Below are 17,245 nucleotides of genomic sequence, written 5' to 3'. Positions count from 1 at the left end.
CCCGGCCCCTGGTGTCTTGCATCCCGCTGCTCCACGGCAGCCGTGCGTGAGGCAGCTTGTGCCCGGGGCCTTGAGTGTGTGCAGCTTTGGGGAGACGCCGCCCCAGTGCAGGCAGCTTCTGGAAGCGAGGACTCCTGGCGGGGGTGTGGGGGGGTGTGTGAGGGTGCTCAGGGCTGGGGTCTGGGCCTCAAGCTCGCCCACGCCCCAGTCCCTGCTCCCTCCCTCGGCAGGGAGCGCCCTGACTCCCCAGTGTTTGCTCAACCGCAGGCTCGGCCACCTCTCAACCAGCCACCGCCCCAAGGGCAGCCTGTAGTCGGACCGAATCCAAGAAAGCCTCCGAGTGACCATGTCACACCTCCGAGTCCCAGCAGAAAAAGTGTGTAAGTAATTCTAATAGAAACAGAGGGACGCCTCCCCCCAAACAGAAAAGGCCAGCCTTTTTGTTACATCCCATCGACGGCAGCAGCTTCGGCCCGGCCAACGCGGACCCCGGGAACCCGCATGCAGAAGGGACCCAGTGTGACGGGAGGCTTTCGTTTAACTTGGCCCTGAGGGACCAGAATGGAAGGGGGGCCCAGAGTGGGGGGGGGGAACACGTGTCACAGAGAAGGGCGCTCCCGTCCGTCCACACCCCACGGACCTGGGTCTCGAGGGAGCCCTCCCCGCAGACCAGACCTCCCCGTCTCTAGAAGGCGCGCAGCGTGACAAGCACTGTCACGGCACCGTGCGCCCCGGGCAGGAAGGAACAGCGCGTGGCGTCCGCGTGATGAACTGGCTCGTCCTTCAGGCTTGTAGCCCGTCTGCCTCGTTCCTCGGTTGAGGTTTTACGCGTATGTGTTTTGAGAAGGAAGTGTGGGATGTACGTGTCACCGGAAGCTTGATGTACACAGAACCCGTCCTGCGCGGTGAGGCCACCCACAGTCCCCGTGTGAAGGGGCCTGCGTGGAGGTGCACGTCCCCCCGGCTCAGTGAGGACGAGGCCAGTCTAGCTGTTTAATCCCCTTGTGACTGAAGCGCACGTGATCCAGACAGAGTGGTCGCCACTGAGCGAGGCCTGTCTGGGGGGCATCGGGGGCCAGGACCGGGACGGAAGCTCAGCCCCCCGGACCGTCCACCTGTGGGAGGTTCCTCTCCTGCTCGGGGCCTGGACTGTGCTCACGAGAGCCCCCCATCTGCCGGCCGCTCAGGGAGGAGTAGGAGACGGAGATCAGGCCTGAGGACAAAGGAAGGGGACTGAGCGCCCCCTGCGGCAGCTGCAGTCGCTCGGCCCTGTCCCATCGCAGCTGGGGGACCGCTGCCCCCCGTCCTTCCCAAGGGACGAGGGTGCACAATGGCCTGATGCCTTCGCAGGTAGATGGGGAGCCCCTCCCACACAGTGGGCTGTGGGGACCGGTGGACACGCTCAGAAGAGCTGCTTTCTCCACACCGGGCCCCCGGGCTCGCTCCTCTCCATCCAGGAGAACTTTGCCCCCTGCCCCCACTGCACCCCCCAATTTAAGACGAGGGTAGGAGGGGCGTCCCACGTGGCGGGGCTCCCCAGGGGTGTCCCTGTCCCCGTCCCCGATGTCAGGCTGGGACAGGCAGGCAGACCCAGCCTCACCTGCAAACCACGCGAGACAGAGGCCGTCCAGCAGGGCCCGTCCCTCACCCCCGACTCGACCACTCTTCCTCGGGACACAAGGGCTGGCAGAGGGACGGTCCGTCCCAACGGGGGCGGGGGATGGGGGGGGCAGCGCCGCCCTGGAGCCCCCGGCTCTGCAGATCCTCTCGCCCACGTGGCAGGTGAGTGCGGGCCTATGGGTGCAGGAACGGCCTGGACGTGGGCCTCCCAACTGGTTGTCTACTGGTCACAGGCCAGTGAGAGGCCGTCACCCCAACCGCAAGGCGAACAGCACAGGTAAGCATCCTTAGACGAATCGGTACCCAGAGGGAGGCCGCGCGACGTGGAGGCTGCACTGCGGCCGGAAGCTGGCAGAGGGCGGGGAGGCTGAGGGTCACTGACCCCAGTGACAGAGGCCGGGCTGGGCCAGGCTCCACCCAGAAAGTGCTGAGGATACGCTGGGCCCCCGTGCATCCTTGGTGGCCTCACACGGGAGCCGGTGTCTGCCGTCTGGAGGGTCTGGGTCCTCTGCGCCGCGGCCCTGACCCGGTGTGCTTGCGCCGCCCCCTTGGCCCGCCCCGCCCCCGCCCGGGGTTGTCACTGGGGGTTGGACTGAACCGGAGCGGCCCCAGGGCACTTCTGGGAAATTGCTTTATAACATAAACCCCTGACATAAGCTTGTTTTCCTTTGCCTCCTTACCCAAGAAGCCGAGTTCAAAAATAAACCTAGTTATTCTGGGTTCTCCCCGATGGAGGGCTGGAAAATGCAAGGCTGGCGGCTCTTCCTGCCAGCTCTTCACACAGAGTTCAACAGCCCCGAGCCGGGGTGCTTCTCAGCAACGCTGTAGGCGCTTCCCCAACGATTCCCAGTGTTTAGCTTTGCTGCCTGTCGTCCTGAGGGCCATAAATTGGCCATTTCCTGGCGTTTCCTTGGAAGCAGTCACCCCGCCCCATCAGGGACTCCAGCTCTGGGGCAGGCAGGGGTCAAGGGCCAGCCGGGCCTGGGGGCCACGGCCTGTGCTGGGCAGCCTGGCCGCGGCAGGCAGGGAAGGCCTGGAACCGGCCTCCGTCCGCCTGGGCCTGCAGGCCCAGCTCCCATTGGGAGTCGCCCGCTGCAGCCCTGATCCTCCCGGGCTTCAGGGTAAAAATACTCCTGCTGGGGACTCGCCCTCTTTATGCAAACAAACCGGTGCAGCCCCAGCAGCTCCAGGCTTCGTTTAAGTTGGCATCTTCACCCAGGAGCGCTGGCCACCCACCCCGGCCGGCCGCGGACTCGGAGCCCGAGCCCGAGTGTGCCGCGGCAGCCAGAGCTTCCCGGGAATCTTAGAAACTGGGCGAGCGCAGCGCAGAGTTGCCGGTGGGCTTTCCCACACCGGACAGACCCACAGCGCAGGGCTGGACGTTCAGCCCCTGCCTGGCAGCCGAGGGAGATGACCAGACCTCTCAGGGCCCTTGGCCACAGAGTGGGATCAGGGCGCCTGCCCTGCAGGGGTGGGACAGAACCCCTGGTCCTTAGAACAGGGTCAGAAGCGGTTTATTTGTGGGGAAGGTCCACCTGTCTTTTCCCAACCGGATGTGGGTCGAGCAGCCCGGCCCTGCCTGTTGGGTCGGGAGAGCCGTTCCATGTGGCCCCATGACTGGTCTTTCTATGTGTGTGGGTCCCAGAATGTTAAAGCCGCTCCTTTGAACTTGGTGGGATCTAAATTTGGGCTCTTTGCTTTAATATTAGCTGCTTGGCTCAGCCATTGTGTTTGTTTTTTTTAAGCCCTCTTGGAGCTGCTTTCCTCCCAGAAAGGTTTGCATCAGACGTCCCAGGGGACAGTATTAACGGGACCACGCCCCCCCACCCCCACCCCACGCTCTGGAAACGTGGGGGCCGGCAGAGGGGCTCGCGGGGAGAACTCGCTGCCCAGCCGCCCGGGGCAGACCGGCAGGCGGGAGCAAGGAGAGCGGAATCTTTCTTGGGGAGGAAGAAAGGGGGGGTGCACCTCTCAGACGCGGGCACGGCTCCTCAGCCCCTTTCCCAGTGTCCACGCGTGTGTAGAAGCAGCTTTTGAAAGCAGGTGTGCGGCTCCCAGCGCCGGCGCACGTGGACGGGGACACGGGCGTCACTGCGACCCCGAAGGACCTCTAGCTCCGTCCAAGCGCCCCCCCCCCCCAGCCCACGAGAGCGAGAGGGGCTCAGAGGGGTCTGGCGGGTTCGAGGACCTCTCCTTCTGATAGACAGGGACCCCTGACAGAGGAGATGAGGAAGCCATGAAGGGGACGTGGCGCGTTTCCCAAAAAACCCCGGCCCAGCCCTGCTCGGGGGCCACTGCACCGTGGCCTGGCAGGACCTCAGCCTTCCTCAGCGCCTCGGCCGTGGCTGCTCCCCCAGCAGGGGTGGGACCTGGGCTCTGACCGGAGCCCAGGGAGACTCTCTGCCTCCTCCTCCTCGACGTGTGGCTTTGAAACACCTTCCTCCCGGCCGCGCTCTCTCTGCAAGCGGCAGCGGCCACGGAGGAAGCGGCGTGTCCCTCCCCACTCGAGGATGCTTTTCTGGGGCGCTCCGCACCCTTGGGGGCCCGAGGCCATGGGCACAGATCGATGGTGCTGAGGATGCGACCCTTCGGGCTCCCTCCCCGTCTGCGCCAGACTCTGCCCTCCCACCGGCATGGGATGTATCCCCCACGGTTCCAGTCGTGGATCTCTGGCAGGAGAAGAGCAGGTGGCAAGAGGTTGTCACCAACCCAAGCAGTGACCCCTGCCCACGGCAGGTTTTCCGTGAATGCGCGCCTGCCTCTCGCACCCCTGTACACAGGTGGGACCCCTCCCTGTGTGAGCCGGGCTGGGCCTTGCTGATGGCCTTCAGGGCCGCGTGGCGCCGTGCCTCTTCCACGTGGCTCTAGGGGACCCTGCCTCGGGTGACCAGCGCCGCAGGACCAGGATGCCCGAGCCGCCCCGACAGCACCACGGCCCCAGCCCTCCGCCGCCTCGCAGCAGCCCAGTGAGTGAACCACCCTGGCGCTGGACTCGCCAGCCCAGCCCCGGGCAGCCCTTCCCCACCAGACTGCCCACACTGCAGAGCACCAGAGTACAGAGCCAGACAGGCCGCTGGGGTTTTAAGCCACTAAGGTGTGGGCGGTGGCTCACAGCGACGGACCCCCAGGCAGCGGCCTCCCACGCCCCCGTGCTCTCCGTGGGCACTCCCAGCACCCTTCTGCAGAGCCGGCTCCCTCTTCTCCCGCTCGGTTACCTCTGGGTCCTTGTGATGCCCGTCTGACCCTGGGCAGGAGAACGGGCTCCAGGGAGCTGCCTCCTTGCTGCGTCATCCTCACGGGGATCTCACCCCTTTGCACTTTCTGGGATGCGGACCCGCGTTCTTCCCCAACCCCATTCACCAGGAGGCTTCAGGCTTCCTTGCTTGGGGGTCTGTATTTTGCGCTGCTTTTCTCAGGAGGCCCCCCACACGGCTAAGCTACGCACAAAGCGTAGGAGCTGCCCTGTTCTTGCCTCTTTCCCGACGGGAAAATACGGAGCCCACTCAGGACTCTGCAGGAATTCTGCTGCCGGAACCAGAGGCCTCTCTCCCGGGCCTCGGGAGCTGCAAACCAGGGCATCTGACACTGGACACGGAGTCACTTGCACCAGGAAAATGCCTGCGCCCATGAAGGAGCATCCACAACTGGAAGCAACGCTTGACAAAATCAAAGGCAAACAGAATTCTACGGACTGGTGGGTGTCTTAACATCTCAACCAGGTTTTGCTCTCAGAAAGTGGTAGAACTAGACCGCAAAGCACAGATACAGGAGTTGTGAGCAAACTCTAACCCCCTTGCCTTCAGTGATGTTGGCGTCCAGGCCACCATGGTCAGAAAACCATCCTGAGAACGGAACCAGTTCGCTTGCTCTGCAAGTCGCAGCAGGCGGCTGTCGCGGGGACTCAGAGGGGCCTCGGCCTCGCCGCACCTTGGCCCTGCATGTGGACCCCCCCCCTGCTCTGATGCTCACCAGCCTCCAGGGGGTGGTGGCAATCCCGGACTGTCGCGAGCTGCTCAAGAGAAATCGCTAAGGCTCAGGAAGCAGTTAGTGCCGCGGGACGACCCTCCCGTGGGCTTTGAGGACAGAGACAAAAGCCCGCCTTGCGTGGCGGCCCTGCTGAGGCGCCGAGGCACCAGCGTTTGCAGTAGCACAGCCCCGGGCCTCCCTGCCCAAGGCGGCCTCCGAGCTCCAGCGCGAGGGACTGGCACGCCCGGAGAAGCCCCAGGACAAACAAGCTTCGGCTCCCACTACCCACCATGCGTCGGGTGGGGCCCGAGGACAGCCCCTGGGGTGCTGGGCACCCCCAGCCAACCACCTCGCAAGGCTGCGGGTGGCCCTGGGAGTGAGGGGGCCACAGGCAGAGGGGTTGCCCTCTGCTTCCAGAGACACCTTCCTTCTGACCAGTGCTGGGCCCGCAGCGCCCTGGCGGCCAGGAAGCCCGTCCCGGGACAAGCAGACACTGGGCAAGACGCGCCTGCTGTGCTAGTTCTCCTCCGCCTTCCCGCGCCGGGGCGACACCTCGGCCCTGGCCAGCCTGCGGGCGCTCAGCCTCCTCCTGAGGGAGGAGAACGTGCCCCCCAGGATGCGGCGCAGCCCCGCGCTGTCCTGGCCGCAGGGCAGGTCGTGCCTGGGGGCCGGGAGCTGCCCCGTGAACATCTCCCAGCGGGCCAGGGCGTCCACGGCGCTGTCCACCCGTGCCAGCTCCTCCTCGGTCACGGCCCTCTCCAGGGCCTGGATGCAGGCCGCCAGCCACCGCCCGTGCTCGGCGAGCGCCTCCCCGGGTCCCTCCGCGGCCGCCAGGGCGCCCAGCCCGTCCTCGGGCTCCAGCTCGGCGCCCGCGGGGAAGGCGTGGCTCCAGGCGTCGGGGGACAGGGGCTCTGACAGGCTGGTGCCCGGCTCCGAGTCGCTCTCACAGCACAGGCCCGAGTCCGCGCTGCACGGCAGGGTGTCCTCCGACACGGACGCCGACGGCTCCCCCGCCGCCTCCTCGCCGGTCTGCGTCCCCGCCACCGCTTGGGTCCAGAGGTACAGTCTCTAAGAGGGAGAAACGCGGGCTGTGTGGCCCCGCCGTGGCCAGGGAGCCGCCCAGAGCCCCAGCCTCTCCCCACGGGCTCCCATGGCCCCCACGCCCCGAGGGCGAGGGTCAGGCTCTGACACCAAGGCCCACAGCCTTCCCGGAGCTTCGCCCGCGTGTGATTCGCGGCTCAGGCATGCAGACCCGACCGTGAAATGTTCACCCCCCTCCAAGCCAGAGCATGTGTTCGTCCTGCAAGGCCCAGGGGCCCCTGCCCGTGCTGCAGCTGGGCAGCGGCCACGGCCCGGCCTGCCACTGTCCTCCCCAGGCTGGGCCTCAGTGACATCCCTGGAACGGGCCGCGGTGGAGGCTTTACACCAGGAAAACCGAGGCTTTTCCTTTAGCAGGTGCTGCGTGGCCAGAGCAGGCCCAGGGCCCCACGTCTGGGGTCGCGGGAGGGGCAGCATGAACGCTTCTGTCTGACGGGCGAGCGGGACCCCAAGAAAGGGCCTGGCGAGGCACCCCAGAGCTTTGCGCTTCACCTTCCACGCCCTGAGGGGCTTGGGCTGCGTCCAGCCCAGTCCCCCAACCCCACGCAGGGCACGCCCTGCTGAGGACGGCGGCCGGGCCACCCCTGTTCCCTCCCCGACGGGGATGACACACGCCATCTCCTCCGGGCCCCCAACGTGCTGTTCCCGGAGGGGCCCTGCGACCTGCAACGCCCAGCCCTCTGTTCAGGGGTCCTGACGGTGGCACCCCCAACCTGCAGCAACCTGGGAGCCTGTTAGAGACCTGGAGCCCCTTCCCCTGAGACAGCCCCGTCCAAGAGGAGGAGACCCGCCTCGCAGCGCCTCCAAGCCTCTAACACAGACTCACTTTCAGCTTCAGGCTGAAAAGGCGGGGTCTTAATAAGCCAAAGCTATTGTGTTGATGGGCCTCGGACTTCACGGAGTGTTTTCATCCAAAGGTGGGTTTTAACGAAGAAAAAACAGCCACCCCCTGCCTTTGACCTATGAACTCAGAGGAAGGTTTCTTGTTTGCAAACAAACTGCCCCCGCCTAACCCCCTTCCCTGGGGCCCCTCGCCCGCAGTGCCTCGGGCCGACAGCAGAGGGCAGCACCACGGCGCCGGCTCAGCCCCTGCGTGGGGCCGGGGGACCCAGAGGCCTTCTTGTTTAGTCTGGTTTTAGTCTGGTTCTGCCGCCTCCTCCAGGGGGCCTGCCCTTCCCCCTTCCCCGGGGGCCGGGAGCCACGGAGAAAGTGATGCTGAGCACGGCCCCCGGTGTGACGGCATAACCGGCCTAAGGACAGAGTCCAGCACCGGGTCTGCGGCTCTGATGAGGCTGCCTGGGAAACAGAAGCCATGCCCCCCGTGCTGACAGCCACCAGCATGGACCAAGCCCCAGGCCGAGGACTCAGCCAGATCTACGAGATGCCCAAGACCTGACCGTGCAGGTATGTTCACCCCAACAGTGACAACACGTCCATGCCCACCTGCCCGAGGGGCCAGCGCCCAGGAGCATGACTCACCTTGTACCTGTCGACCAGCCTGAAGCCCAGGATGTGCTGCAGCTTCCGCAGGCAGATGGGGCAGAGGTCCAGGGGCCGCCGCAGGGCCTCGTCCAGGCTCAGGGCCCCCTGCATGAGGCAGCGGAGCCAGCGGCAGCTCCCCAGGCCCAGGAGGTGGCAGAGCTCGTGGCACGTGACCTGAGGAAGACGGTCCCCACTGCCTTGCAGCCTGGAGTCGGCCACCCACCGCCCCCCACCCCCAAGGAGGGGGCCGACCCGGGACTCCAGGGAGAACGGCAAGCAGGTGTGGTCAGCTCTGGGGGCCTCGCGGCATAGAGGTTCGAGTGCCCAGCAGACAAGGGTTCAAATCCCAACCCTGCCACCCTTCAGAGCTGTGTGGCCTTGGACCAAGGACGTGGCGTCGGAGCCTTGGTGTCCACTCTCCCTAAAACGTCAGGGCTCGGCCTCGACATCGTGAGGAATGGGCAGCCTAACCGGTGCACACGGGGCTCGGCGGCGTCCCCTCCCGTCCTGTCTGACGCCACATCCGAGCGTCTTCCTGGCACTTGCCAGAACCTCTGGCCCTTCCCGCCTCTTCCTGCCCCCCCACCTCCTCCACCCCGCTGTGCAGCACCAGCACCCTCCTCTCCCACCTACCTTGCAGCACTGGAGCATCCCCAGGGCGCTGAAGCACACAGTCTGGCCTGTGTCCTGCAGGGGCACCTCGGGGCCGTCTGCTGCCACCTCGGCCAGGGCCACATCAGGGGCGCTGGGCCCCAGCTGCAGGAATTCCTCTGAGAACCGGGCAAAGCTGCAGACGCCCACTTCTGGGGGGAGACAGAGCGGCGTGGGGGGGGGGTGTGCCAGGGGCAGGCTCAGCTCAGGGAGCCCAGGGGCAGGGCCACCCTCCCCAGCAAGCACAGGTCCTAAAGGCCCTGCCGGTGTGTCCACATAAAGGGGCCCCCGGGACCAACAGCCCCTGACCCAGAGGCGCTGAGCTGTAGGTTCCAGAGTGGCCCTTCCACCCACACGCCTTATCTCCCCCAGGAGGGGCTCCGGGAGTCGAGGGAGGGGCTGACGTCCCCACGGACTCCAGGCCCTGTGCCCGAGCCCCAGGGCCGAAGCAGGAGTGTCCGGGGAGCCGGCTTACCGTGCCCTGGAAGGAACTTGCCGAAGGTGAAGGTCCAGGCCTCGCAGGGGTACAGGTCGGACAGCGTGAGGCCCAGCACGCACAACGCGTCCCCCGGCTTGCTGCTCTTCAGGAAGGACAGGATGCCGTCTGGGGGACAGTGAGGCAGCCGTGGGGTCCCCATCTTCCAGATCTGGGCAGGCAGAGCCCTTCCCCCCTTCCTCTGCCGGGGACCAGCCCAGCCCAAAGTCGGAGGCCATCTAGAGACTTTGCGTGAGAGACGGTTGGACGGAGGCTGAGAACGCAGAGCAGCCAAATGTGACTTGAAATGGGGCTATGGGCCTGGGCCTCGGGGACAAGGAAGAGCTTGGGTCTCCGTTCCCAAAACTGTCGGGAGAGTCGTTTGGGACAGGGTCGTCCAAGACGCCCAGTGGCAGCCACGTGGGGACACTAAAAAGGCTGCTGGGCTAGTGAGACCAGTGTTTTCGGGGAGGGGGGGAACCATCACAGCTGACTGATGGCCCCAGCGATGTCACCTGGCCCTGGGGACTTGTGAATGTGGCGCCCCACGTTGCAGAAGGGACTTGGCAGATGTGCTTAAATAAAGGTCTCGGGAGTTCCCGTCGCGGCGCAGCAGAAACAAATCCAACTAGGAACCGTGAGGTTGCAGGTTCGATCCCTGGCCTTGCTCAGTGGGTTAAGGATCAGGCATTGCCGCGAGCTGTGGTGTAGGCAGCAGACGCCTCTCAGATCGGGCGTGGCTGTGGCTGCGTCCGCAGCTGTGGCTGCAATTCAACCCCTAGCCTGGGAACCTCCATCTGTGGCAGTGTGGCCCTACAAATGCCTCACGAGGACAGAGACAGGGCTGAGGGAGGGGAGGGAGGGCCGCCCGTCGAGGAAACTGGGAAAGGCTGGGAAATGGGGTCTCCCTTGGCGCCTCCAGAAGGAACCAGCCCTGCAAGGCCTTGATTTTCGTCAGAGACCTTGATCTTCCGAACTGTAAGAGAACAATCATCACTTAAGCCGCTGGGTCTGCAGTAACTTGGTACAGCAGCTCAGGGACCGCGGGTGTAGACAAAGCGGCTGTGAGGTCCACACCCAGGAGAGGGGCTCAGAGGGACTGGAGGGAGCGGGGAGGCAAGGAGGTCATACAATCAGGAGAGAAAGACCTTTTCCAAGAGTTGTGACCACAGAAAGGGGCGGGGAAGCAGGGTGGCGGCCGGAGGGGCACAGGGCAGGGAGGTGTGTTACGGCAGAGAAACAAGAGCTTGGGGAGGGGACAGCGGCACGAGCTGTGGGAGGGGAGTGGGAGGCAGAGGGCTAGGCAGGGGGTCTTGAGGAGGAGCGGAACCAGCGTGAGGGAGACGAGGAAGTCCTCCTTCGTATTGCCTCCGTGAAAAACCAAGATCTGTCATCAGAAGGAAAAGGGAGGAGGAGACCTGGGAACCATCCAGGACCCACCTGGGTTCATGGTCCTGCGTGAAGAGGGGACCACACAGGTGCAGGGAAGATGAGAGCTGGATTTACCCAGGTATGGACAGGAAAGGGAAGAGGCAAGGGCAGCAGGCAGATAGATCCAGGGCAGCGAGATGGTGGTGGGACCAGCGGGTTGCACCTGATGACCCATGAACTGTTCATGGGACACCTGGTAGGTTCAGGGGCCTCTGGGATGTGACACTGACATGATAAGGGTCCCAGGAGGAGGAGGGAGCAACAGAAGAGGCCTGAGAACATATTTGAAGAGAGAATAGCTGGCAATTCCCCGAACCTGGAAGAGGAAACACAAGGAGCCCACTCAGGATCACCCCAAGGAGGCCGATGCCAAGACACACGGCAACCAAACTGACAAGACATTAAAGACAAAGGATGAAAAGCAGCGAGTACCGTAAGAGGGAATCCGCACTGGGTTTTCAGCAGAAACGCTGCAGGCCACGGGGGAGGGGCCCTTATTCATAAAGTGGAGGAGGAGGAAGACCTACAGCCAAGAACACACAACCCAGCAAGGCTCTTGTTCAGATGTGATTGAGAAATCTAAAGCCTGCAAACACCCCAAAGGCACAAGAACCCGGGGACACCAAACCAGCACCAACGGATGCGAAAGGAGCTTCTCTAAGTGGAAGAGCAAAGGCCCCGCCTAGAAACAGGAAATTTCCACAGTGGGAAGGCTCACTGGTCAAGGCAGACGCACAGCAAAGTTAGCGGTCGGTCGTCCGCACACAACGACGACATCTAAACCAGGAGTTGTGAGAGCAGAGTACAGGTGCAGGGCACCTGAAATCAGATGAGCAACTTAAAAACAACCGTGTGTATATATAGACTGCTGTATCAAATCTTCATGGGAACCACAAATCAAAAATCTGTAATACATACACACATGAAAACAAGAAAAGAAAAATCCAAGCACAACACTAAAGACAGTCATCAAATCACAAGAGAAGAAAAAAAGGGAAAAAAAGACCTGCAAAAACAAATCCAAAACAATTAACAACATGGCAATAAGAAGATGCATCCTAAGAAGTCCATCACGGCTCAGTGGTAACAAACCTGACTAGTATTCAGGAGGACGCACGTCTGATCCCTGGTCCTGCTCAGTTAAGGATCCGGCGATGCTGTGAGCTGTGGTGTAGTCACAGATGCAGCTCGGATCCTGTGTTGCTGTGGCTGTGGTGCAGGCCAGCAGGTACAGCTCTAATTTGACCCCTAGCCTGGGAGCTTCCATATACTGCTGGTATGGCCCTAAAAAGAAAAAAAAAAAATCATATTGATAATTACCTCATGTGTGAATGGTTTAAATGCTCCAGCCAAAAGACAGACTGGTTGCATGGATGCCGAAAACAAAGCAGATTCCCTGCAATCCATGTCAACTCACTGATGGCATTTTTCATAGAAATGAAACAAGTAATTTTAAAGTTCACCTGGAACCAGAAAAGACCCTGAATACCCAAAACCATTTCAATCCATCAGGGCTGGAGGTATCCTGCTCTCTGACTTCAGACTATATTACAAAGCTACAGCTGTCAAAAGTATGGTACCGGCACCAAAACAGACACATAGTTCAACGAAACAAGATGAAGAGCCCAAAATAGACCCATGCACTTAGGGTCAATTCATCCACAACAAAGTAGGCAGGAATCTACACTGGACAAAAGACAGTCTCTTCAGTAACTGGTGCTGGGAACACTGGGCAGCTCCACGTAAAGAACGAGCTTAGAACATTCTCCTACGCTGTGTACAAAAATCAACTTGAAATGTATGAGAGGCCTAAATGTAAGATCAGATACTGTCAAACTCCTAGCGGAAATCAGAGGCAGAATATCTTTGACATAGTCTACGGCCATACCACCCTAAACGCGCCCGATCTCGTCTGATCTCGGAAGAATATCTTTGACATAAATCATAGCATTTTTTTTAATGCATCCCCTAAAGCAAGGGAAATAAAAGCAAAGACAAACAAGTGGGACCTAATTAAACTTAAAAGCTTTGCACAGCAAAGGAAACCACTGACAAAAAAGACAAACGACTGCATGGGACAAAAATGTGTGTATTGATACAGCAAATAAGGGGATAATATCCAAAATAAATAAACAGCTCATACGACTCATCAGAAAAAAACAACAAAAAAAAAACCCAACCTGATTTAAAAATAGGAAGAACTGAATACACATTTTTCCAAAGAGGAGATGAAGGAGGCGATGAAGATGAGACTGGAAATGAGACAGCGTGTTTCCAGTCGTCAGGGAAAAGCAAATCAAAGCACCGTGAGCTGCCACCTCACACCTGGCAGGGTGCCCGTCATCACAAGGGAACACCAATTGCAAGTGCTGACAAGGAAGTAGAGAAAAGGGAGCCCTCAGAGACTGCTGAGGGGAGTGTACCCCAGTGCAGCCACTGCGGAGAACAGTATGGAGGTTTCTCGAGAAACTCAAAGTAGAATTACCGTGTGACCCAGCAAGTCCCCTCACGGGTATACATCTGGAGAAAGCAAAAACTCTAATTGGGAAAAGATACATGGAGCCCAAGCTTCCTAACAGCATTAGGTGCAAGTGCCAAGACAGGGAAGCCACCCACGTGCCCATCAACAGGTGAATGTACTGCTATGGTGCGTGCGCAGAGCAGACCACTTCCTCAGCCATCGACAGCGAAGCCGCCGTCCACAGCGACACCCTGGAGGCCATCGTGCTAAGCGAAATAAGTCTTGCAGAAAAATAAATGTTGTGTGATATCACGCATATGGAGAATCTTAAACAATTACAACAGGAGTTCCCTGGTGGCCCGTTGGGTTAAGGGGAGAAAATATTTACAAATGAAGTGACTGACAAGGGATTCATCTCCAACATATACCAACACTTCCTGCAGCTCAATATCAAAAAAACAACCCAATCAAAACATGGAGAGAAGACAGAAGTAGACATTTCTCCAAAGACGACAGACATACAGATGCCCAAACGACACATGAAAAGATGCTCCGCATCACGCATTACTAGAGACATGCACATCAAAACCACAGTGAGGTACCACCTCCCACCCGTCAGAATGGCCATCATTAATAAGTCCACGAATAACAAACGCTGGAGAGGGTGTGGAGAAAAGGGAACCCCCCCGCACTGCCTGTGGGAATCTAAGTTGCTACAACCACTCTGGAAAACAGTATAGCGGTTCCTCCAAAAATCTAAAAATAGAACTACCATATAATCCAACAATCCCACATTTATGTGGAGAAAACCATACTTTGTTGTTTTTGTTTTGTTTTTTTGGGTCTTTTTGTCTTTTTACCTTTTCTAGGGCCGCACCCGTGGCATATGGAGGTTCCCAGGCTAGGGGTCTAATTGAAGCTGTAGCCACCAGCCTACACCACAGCCACAGCAGCGAGGGATCCGAGCCACGTCTGTGACCTACACCACAGGTCACAGCAACGCCGGATCCTTAACCCACTGGGCAAGGCCAGGGCTCGAACCCTCAACCTCATGGTTCCTAGTCAGATTTGTTAACCACTGAGCCACAACAGGAACTCTGAGAACACCACACTTTGAAAAGTGACCCCCTGCACCCAGTGTTGACTGCAGCACGGTTTACAATAGCCAAGACCTGGAAGCAACCTCAGTGTCCATCCGCAGAGGACTGGATGAAGATGTGGCACATACATACGAGAAGGCATCTATGTACGTGTGACTGGGTCACTTGCTGTCCAGTGGAAAACGGACACCACACTGTAAACCAGCTACAGTGGAAAAAATAAAAATCATTACACAAAGTAAATGAAGTGACGTTAAGACAATGAGGGAATCTGGGCCATTAGAAAGAATGAAATAATACCATTTGTGGCCTCAGGGATGGACGCAGAGACTCTCACACTAGGTGAAGTTAGACAGACGTGTGGCTGCCAGACTAGGGCAGGGAGCGGGATGGACTGGCAGCTCGGGGTTCACAGATGCCAACTACAGGCTCTGGAGTGGAGAAGCAGTGAGATGCTGCTGTACCACACAGGGAACTCTATCCAGTCACTTGTGATGGAGAAGGATGTGGGAAAGAGAACGTGTGTGTGTGAGTGAGTGTGTCTCTGTGTGTGTGTGTGTGTGTGTGAGTGAGTGACTGGGTCGCTTTGCTGTACAGTAGAAAATGGACAGAACACCGCAAACCGACTATAACAGAAAAAATAAAAATCATTTAAAAATAAACGAAGTTAGACAATGAAAGACACATCATCTGTTCTCACTTACATGTAGGATCTAAAAAAAAGACACACATGAATTTATGTGTAGAACAGACACGGACTCACAGATGCTGAAAACCTGCCGGTGACTAAAGGGGTCGGGTGGTGGTGGGGGGGACTGGGGGCTGGGATTGGCGTCTGTCTGTGCTCGGAAGTGGATGGAACGACGGACCAGCAGGCACCTGCCGAGAGCCGTGAGAACTGGACCAGGTAATTCTGTGATACGCTGGGAGAGAAGGGAAGCTGAGCAGGAAGGCACTGTGCACACGCGTGCGGGACTCACTGCGCCGTCCAGCGGAAAGGTCTGTGACCCTAAATCCACTATGGTTCCATAAAACTTCAAAAATGAAAAAAAGAATAGCAAGTAAATTTAAAAGGTGATCCCAGCCCTTAAGGATCGTACAGTTCTTAAGGAAACCAAGAACATTCAAGAAAAAATAAGCAAAAAAAAAAAGGAATTTTTAGCACTGTTTTCTCTGTCCAGTGTGGTAGCCACTAGCTACATATGGCTGTGTAGCCTAATTCAAATGGACATGTGCTTAATTCAAATTGAGATGTGCTATAAATGTACAATACACACTGGGTTTTGAAGGCAGTGCAAAAAAAAACAACAGGATATAAAATATCTCATTAATAATTTTTGCATCAGTCAAGTTAAAGTGACAATATCTTGGCTATAGTGAGTTAAATAAAGCACATTAAAATTAATTCCAACTGTTTCTTTTTTACTTTTGTAAATATGGCTACTAGAAAAATTAAAATTACATATGTGAAAATAATTGAAAGTAAATAAAAACATAAAATAAAATATGACAGGAGTTCTCTAGTGGCCCACTGGGTTAAGGATCCAGCATTGTCACTGCTGTGGCTCTGGCCACTTCTGTGGCATGGGTTCAGTCCTTGGCCCAAGAACTTCTGCACGCCACAGGTGTGGCCAAAGATAATAATATTCAAAAATGTTTAATTAAAAATCTAAAAAATTTAAAAATAACCCAGACTAATGAGTTTAACAAAAGAGGCAGAGCAACACACATAGAGAACAAAGTAGGTGTTACTGGGGGGGAGGGGGGAGGGGAGTAAAAGGTAAAAATTATTAGATACCAAATAAGCCACAAGTCTACACTGTATGGCCTAGGCAGTGTGGCCAGTATTTTATAGTAACTATAAATGGAATATAACTTGTGAGTCACTATGCTGTATACCTAGAAATTATATAATATTGCACCAATACTACTTCAATACAGCTTTTTAAGAGTGACGCTGCCAATTTGAAAGCAGATCCACTAACAGTTGTAGAACGGAGGAGAGGTGCATGGAGATGGCCGAGGAGTAAGACGTGGCGCTCACCTGCTCCCATACACGCGTCAAAAACCAAAAACCATCTGCACGGAGAATGATGAGCACAGAGCATCTGCTGAGTGTGAGCAGAAGATCCAAGAAACCCTCCCTATAGATGAGTAGAACGAAAGGAGAAAAAGCAAAGAGCAAAAAAGGCATCAGGATGGGAGCAGCACTCCTGAGGGAGCTGTCAACGAGGAACGGAATCGGCACCCTGGGAGGCCACCCAACGATGGGGGACCAACTGGGACAGAGGAGGAGCCGCAAAGCCTCAGAGGAAAGCACGGCGGCCGGCCTGAGGAAGGCAAAGCAGGGAGCGAGCTGGACAGACCACGGGCACCACTGCCCGGGACACCTGGACGGGGCTGGGTGCAGAGACGGGGGCTGCAGGGGTCAGTTCCAGGGGGAGGACTAGGGCTGGCTCTGCGGAAACAGCCTGAGGGGCCAGGGAGCAGCGCGCCAGAGCCGAGCTGTCACGGGAAGAGGCCGGGGCCTGCAGAAGCAAGGTGCCACTGCTGGGGAGGGAAGGGAAGGGGGCGGCAGGACCGCCAAGGGAACTTCTTTCTCTGCGCATGCACAGACTCTCAGGCTGCAGGAGTGGCTGCAAACTGCTGCAGCCACCTTGGACTCCAGAAGTGGACACCGCCTGCTACCACTGAGGGTCCCGTGACCAGGCAGCACCTGCAGCCTGACCTCAAGGGTCGCCACCACAGAGGGCCCTGCAGCCGAGCACGGCCCATTGCCCTCATCTCCCTGGGAATGCACTCGCCCTGCTGTTGCTGCTGCCAAGAGCCCGGGGTGTGCCCCCACCTCCCCGTGGGCTGCCCCTCCTGCCAAGGGCCCAGGGACCAGGCCCCACCTGTAGGCACCACCCACCATCCCACCTCCCTGGAAACACATGCAAGCCAGACACCTGCACACCTGTA

At 58.7% G+C, this 17,245-nt stretch overlaps 1 protein-coding gene across 7 annotated transcripts in view; it reads right to left on the bottom strand.

Moving 5' to 3' along the window:
• Positions 1–2,237: 2,237 nt before the first annotated feature.
• Positions 2,238–17,245, bottom strand: part of AMZ1 (archaelysin family metallopeptidase 1) — a 65,201-nt gene continuing 50,193 nt past the window's right edge. For 5 of the 7 annotated variants that reach the window (XM_085015449.1, XM_085015448.1, XM_085015451.1 and 2 more), the window contains 4 exons: positions 9,293–9,538; positions 8,800–8,969; positions 8,164–8,340; positions 2,238–6,654 (listed from right to left, as the gene is read on the bottom strand). In XM_085015449.1, the coding sequence (XP_084871575.1) occupies positions 6,103–6,654; positions 8,164–8,340; positions 8,800–8,969; positions 9,293–9,538 (1,145 nt within the window). In that variant the 3' untranslated portion in view covers positions 2,238–6,102. 7 annotated transcript variants of the gene reach the window in all.

The sequence above is a fragment of the Sus scrofa genome, chromosome 3 (genome assembly GCF_054392235.1).
Source record: "Sus scrofa isolate SSC_HxYL_T2T_F1_AM1 chromosome 3, Sscrofa_HxYL_maternal_Yorkshire_Landrace_v2.0, whole genome shotgun sequence".
In the NCBI taxonomy this organism is placed as follows: Eukaryota; Metazoa; Chordata; class Mammalia; order Artiodactyla; family Suidae; genus Sus; species Sus scrofa.
This window is presented reverse-complemented; position numbering and strand designations above follow the sequence as displayed.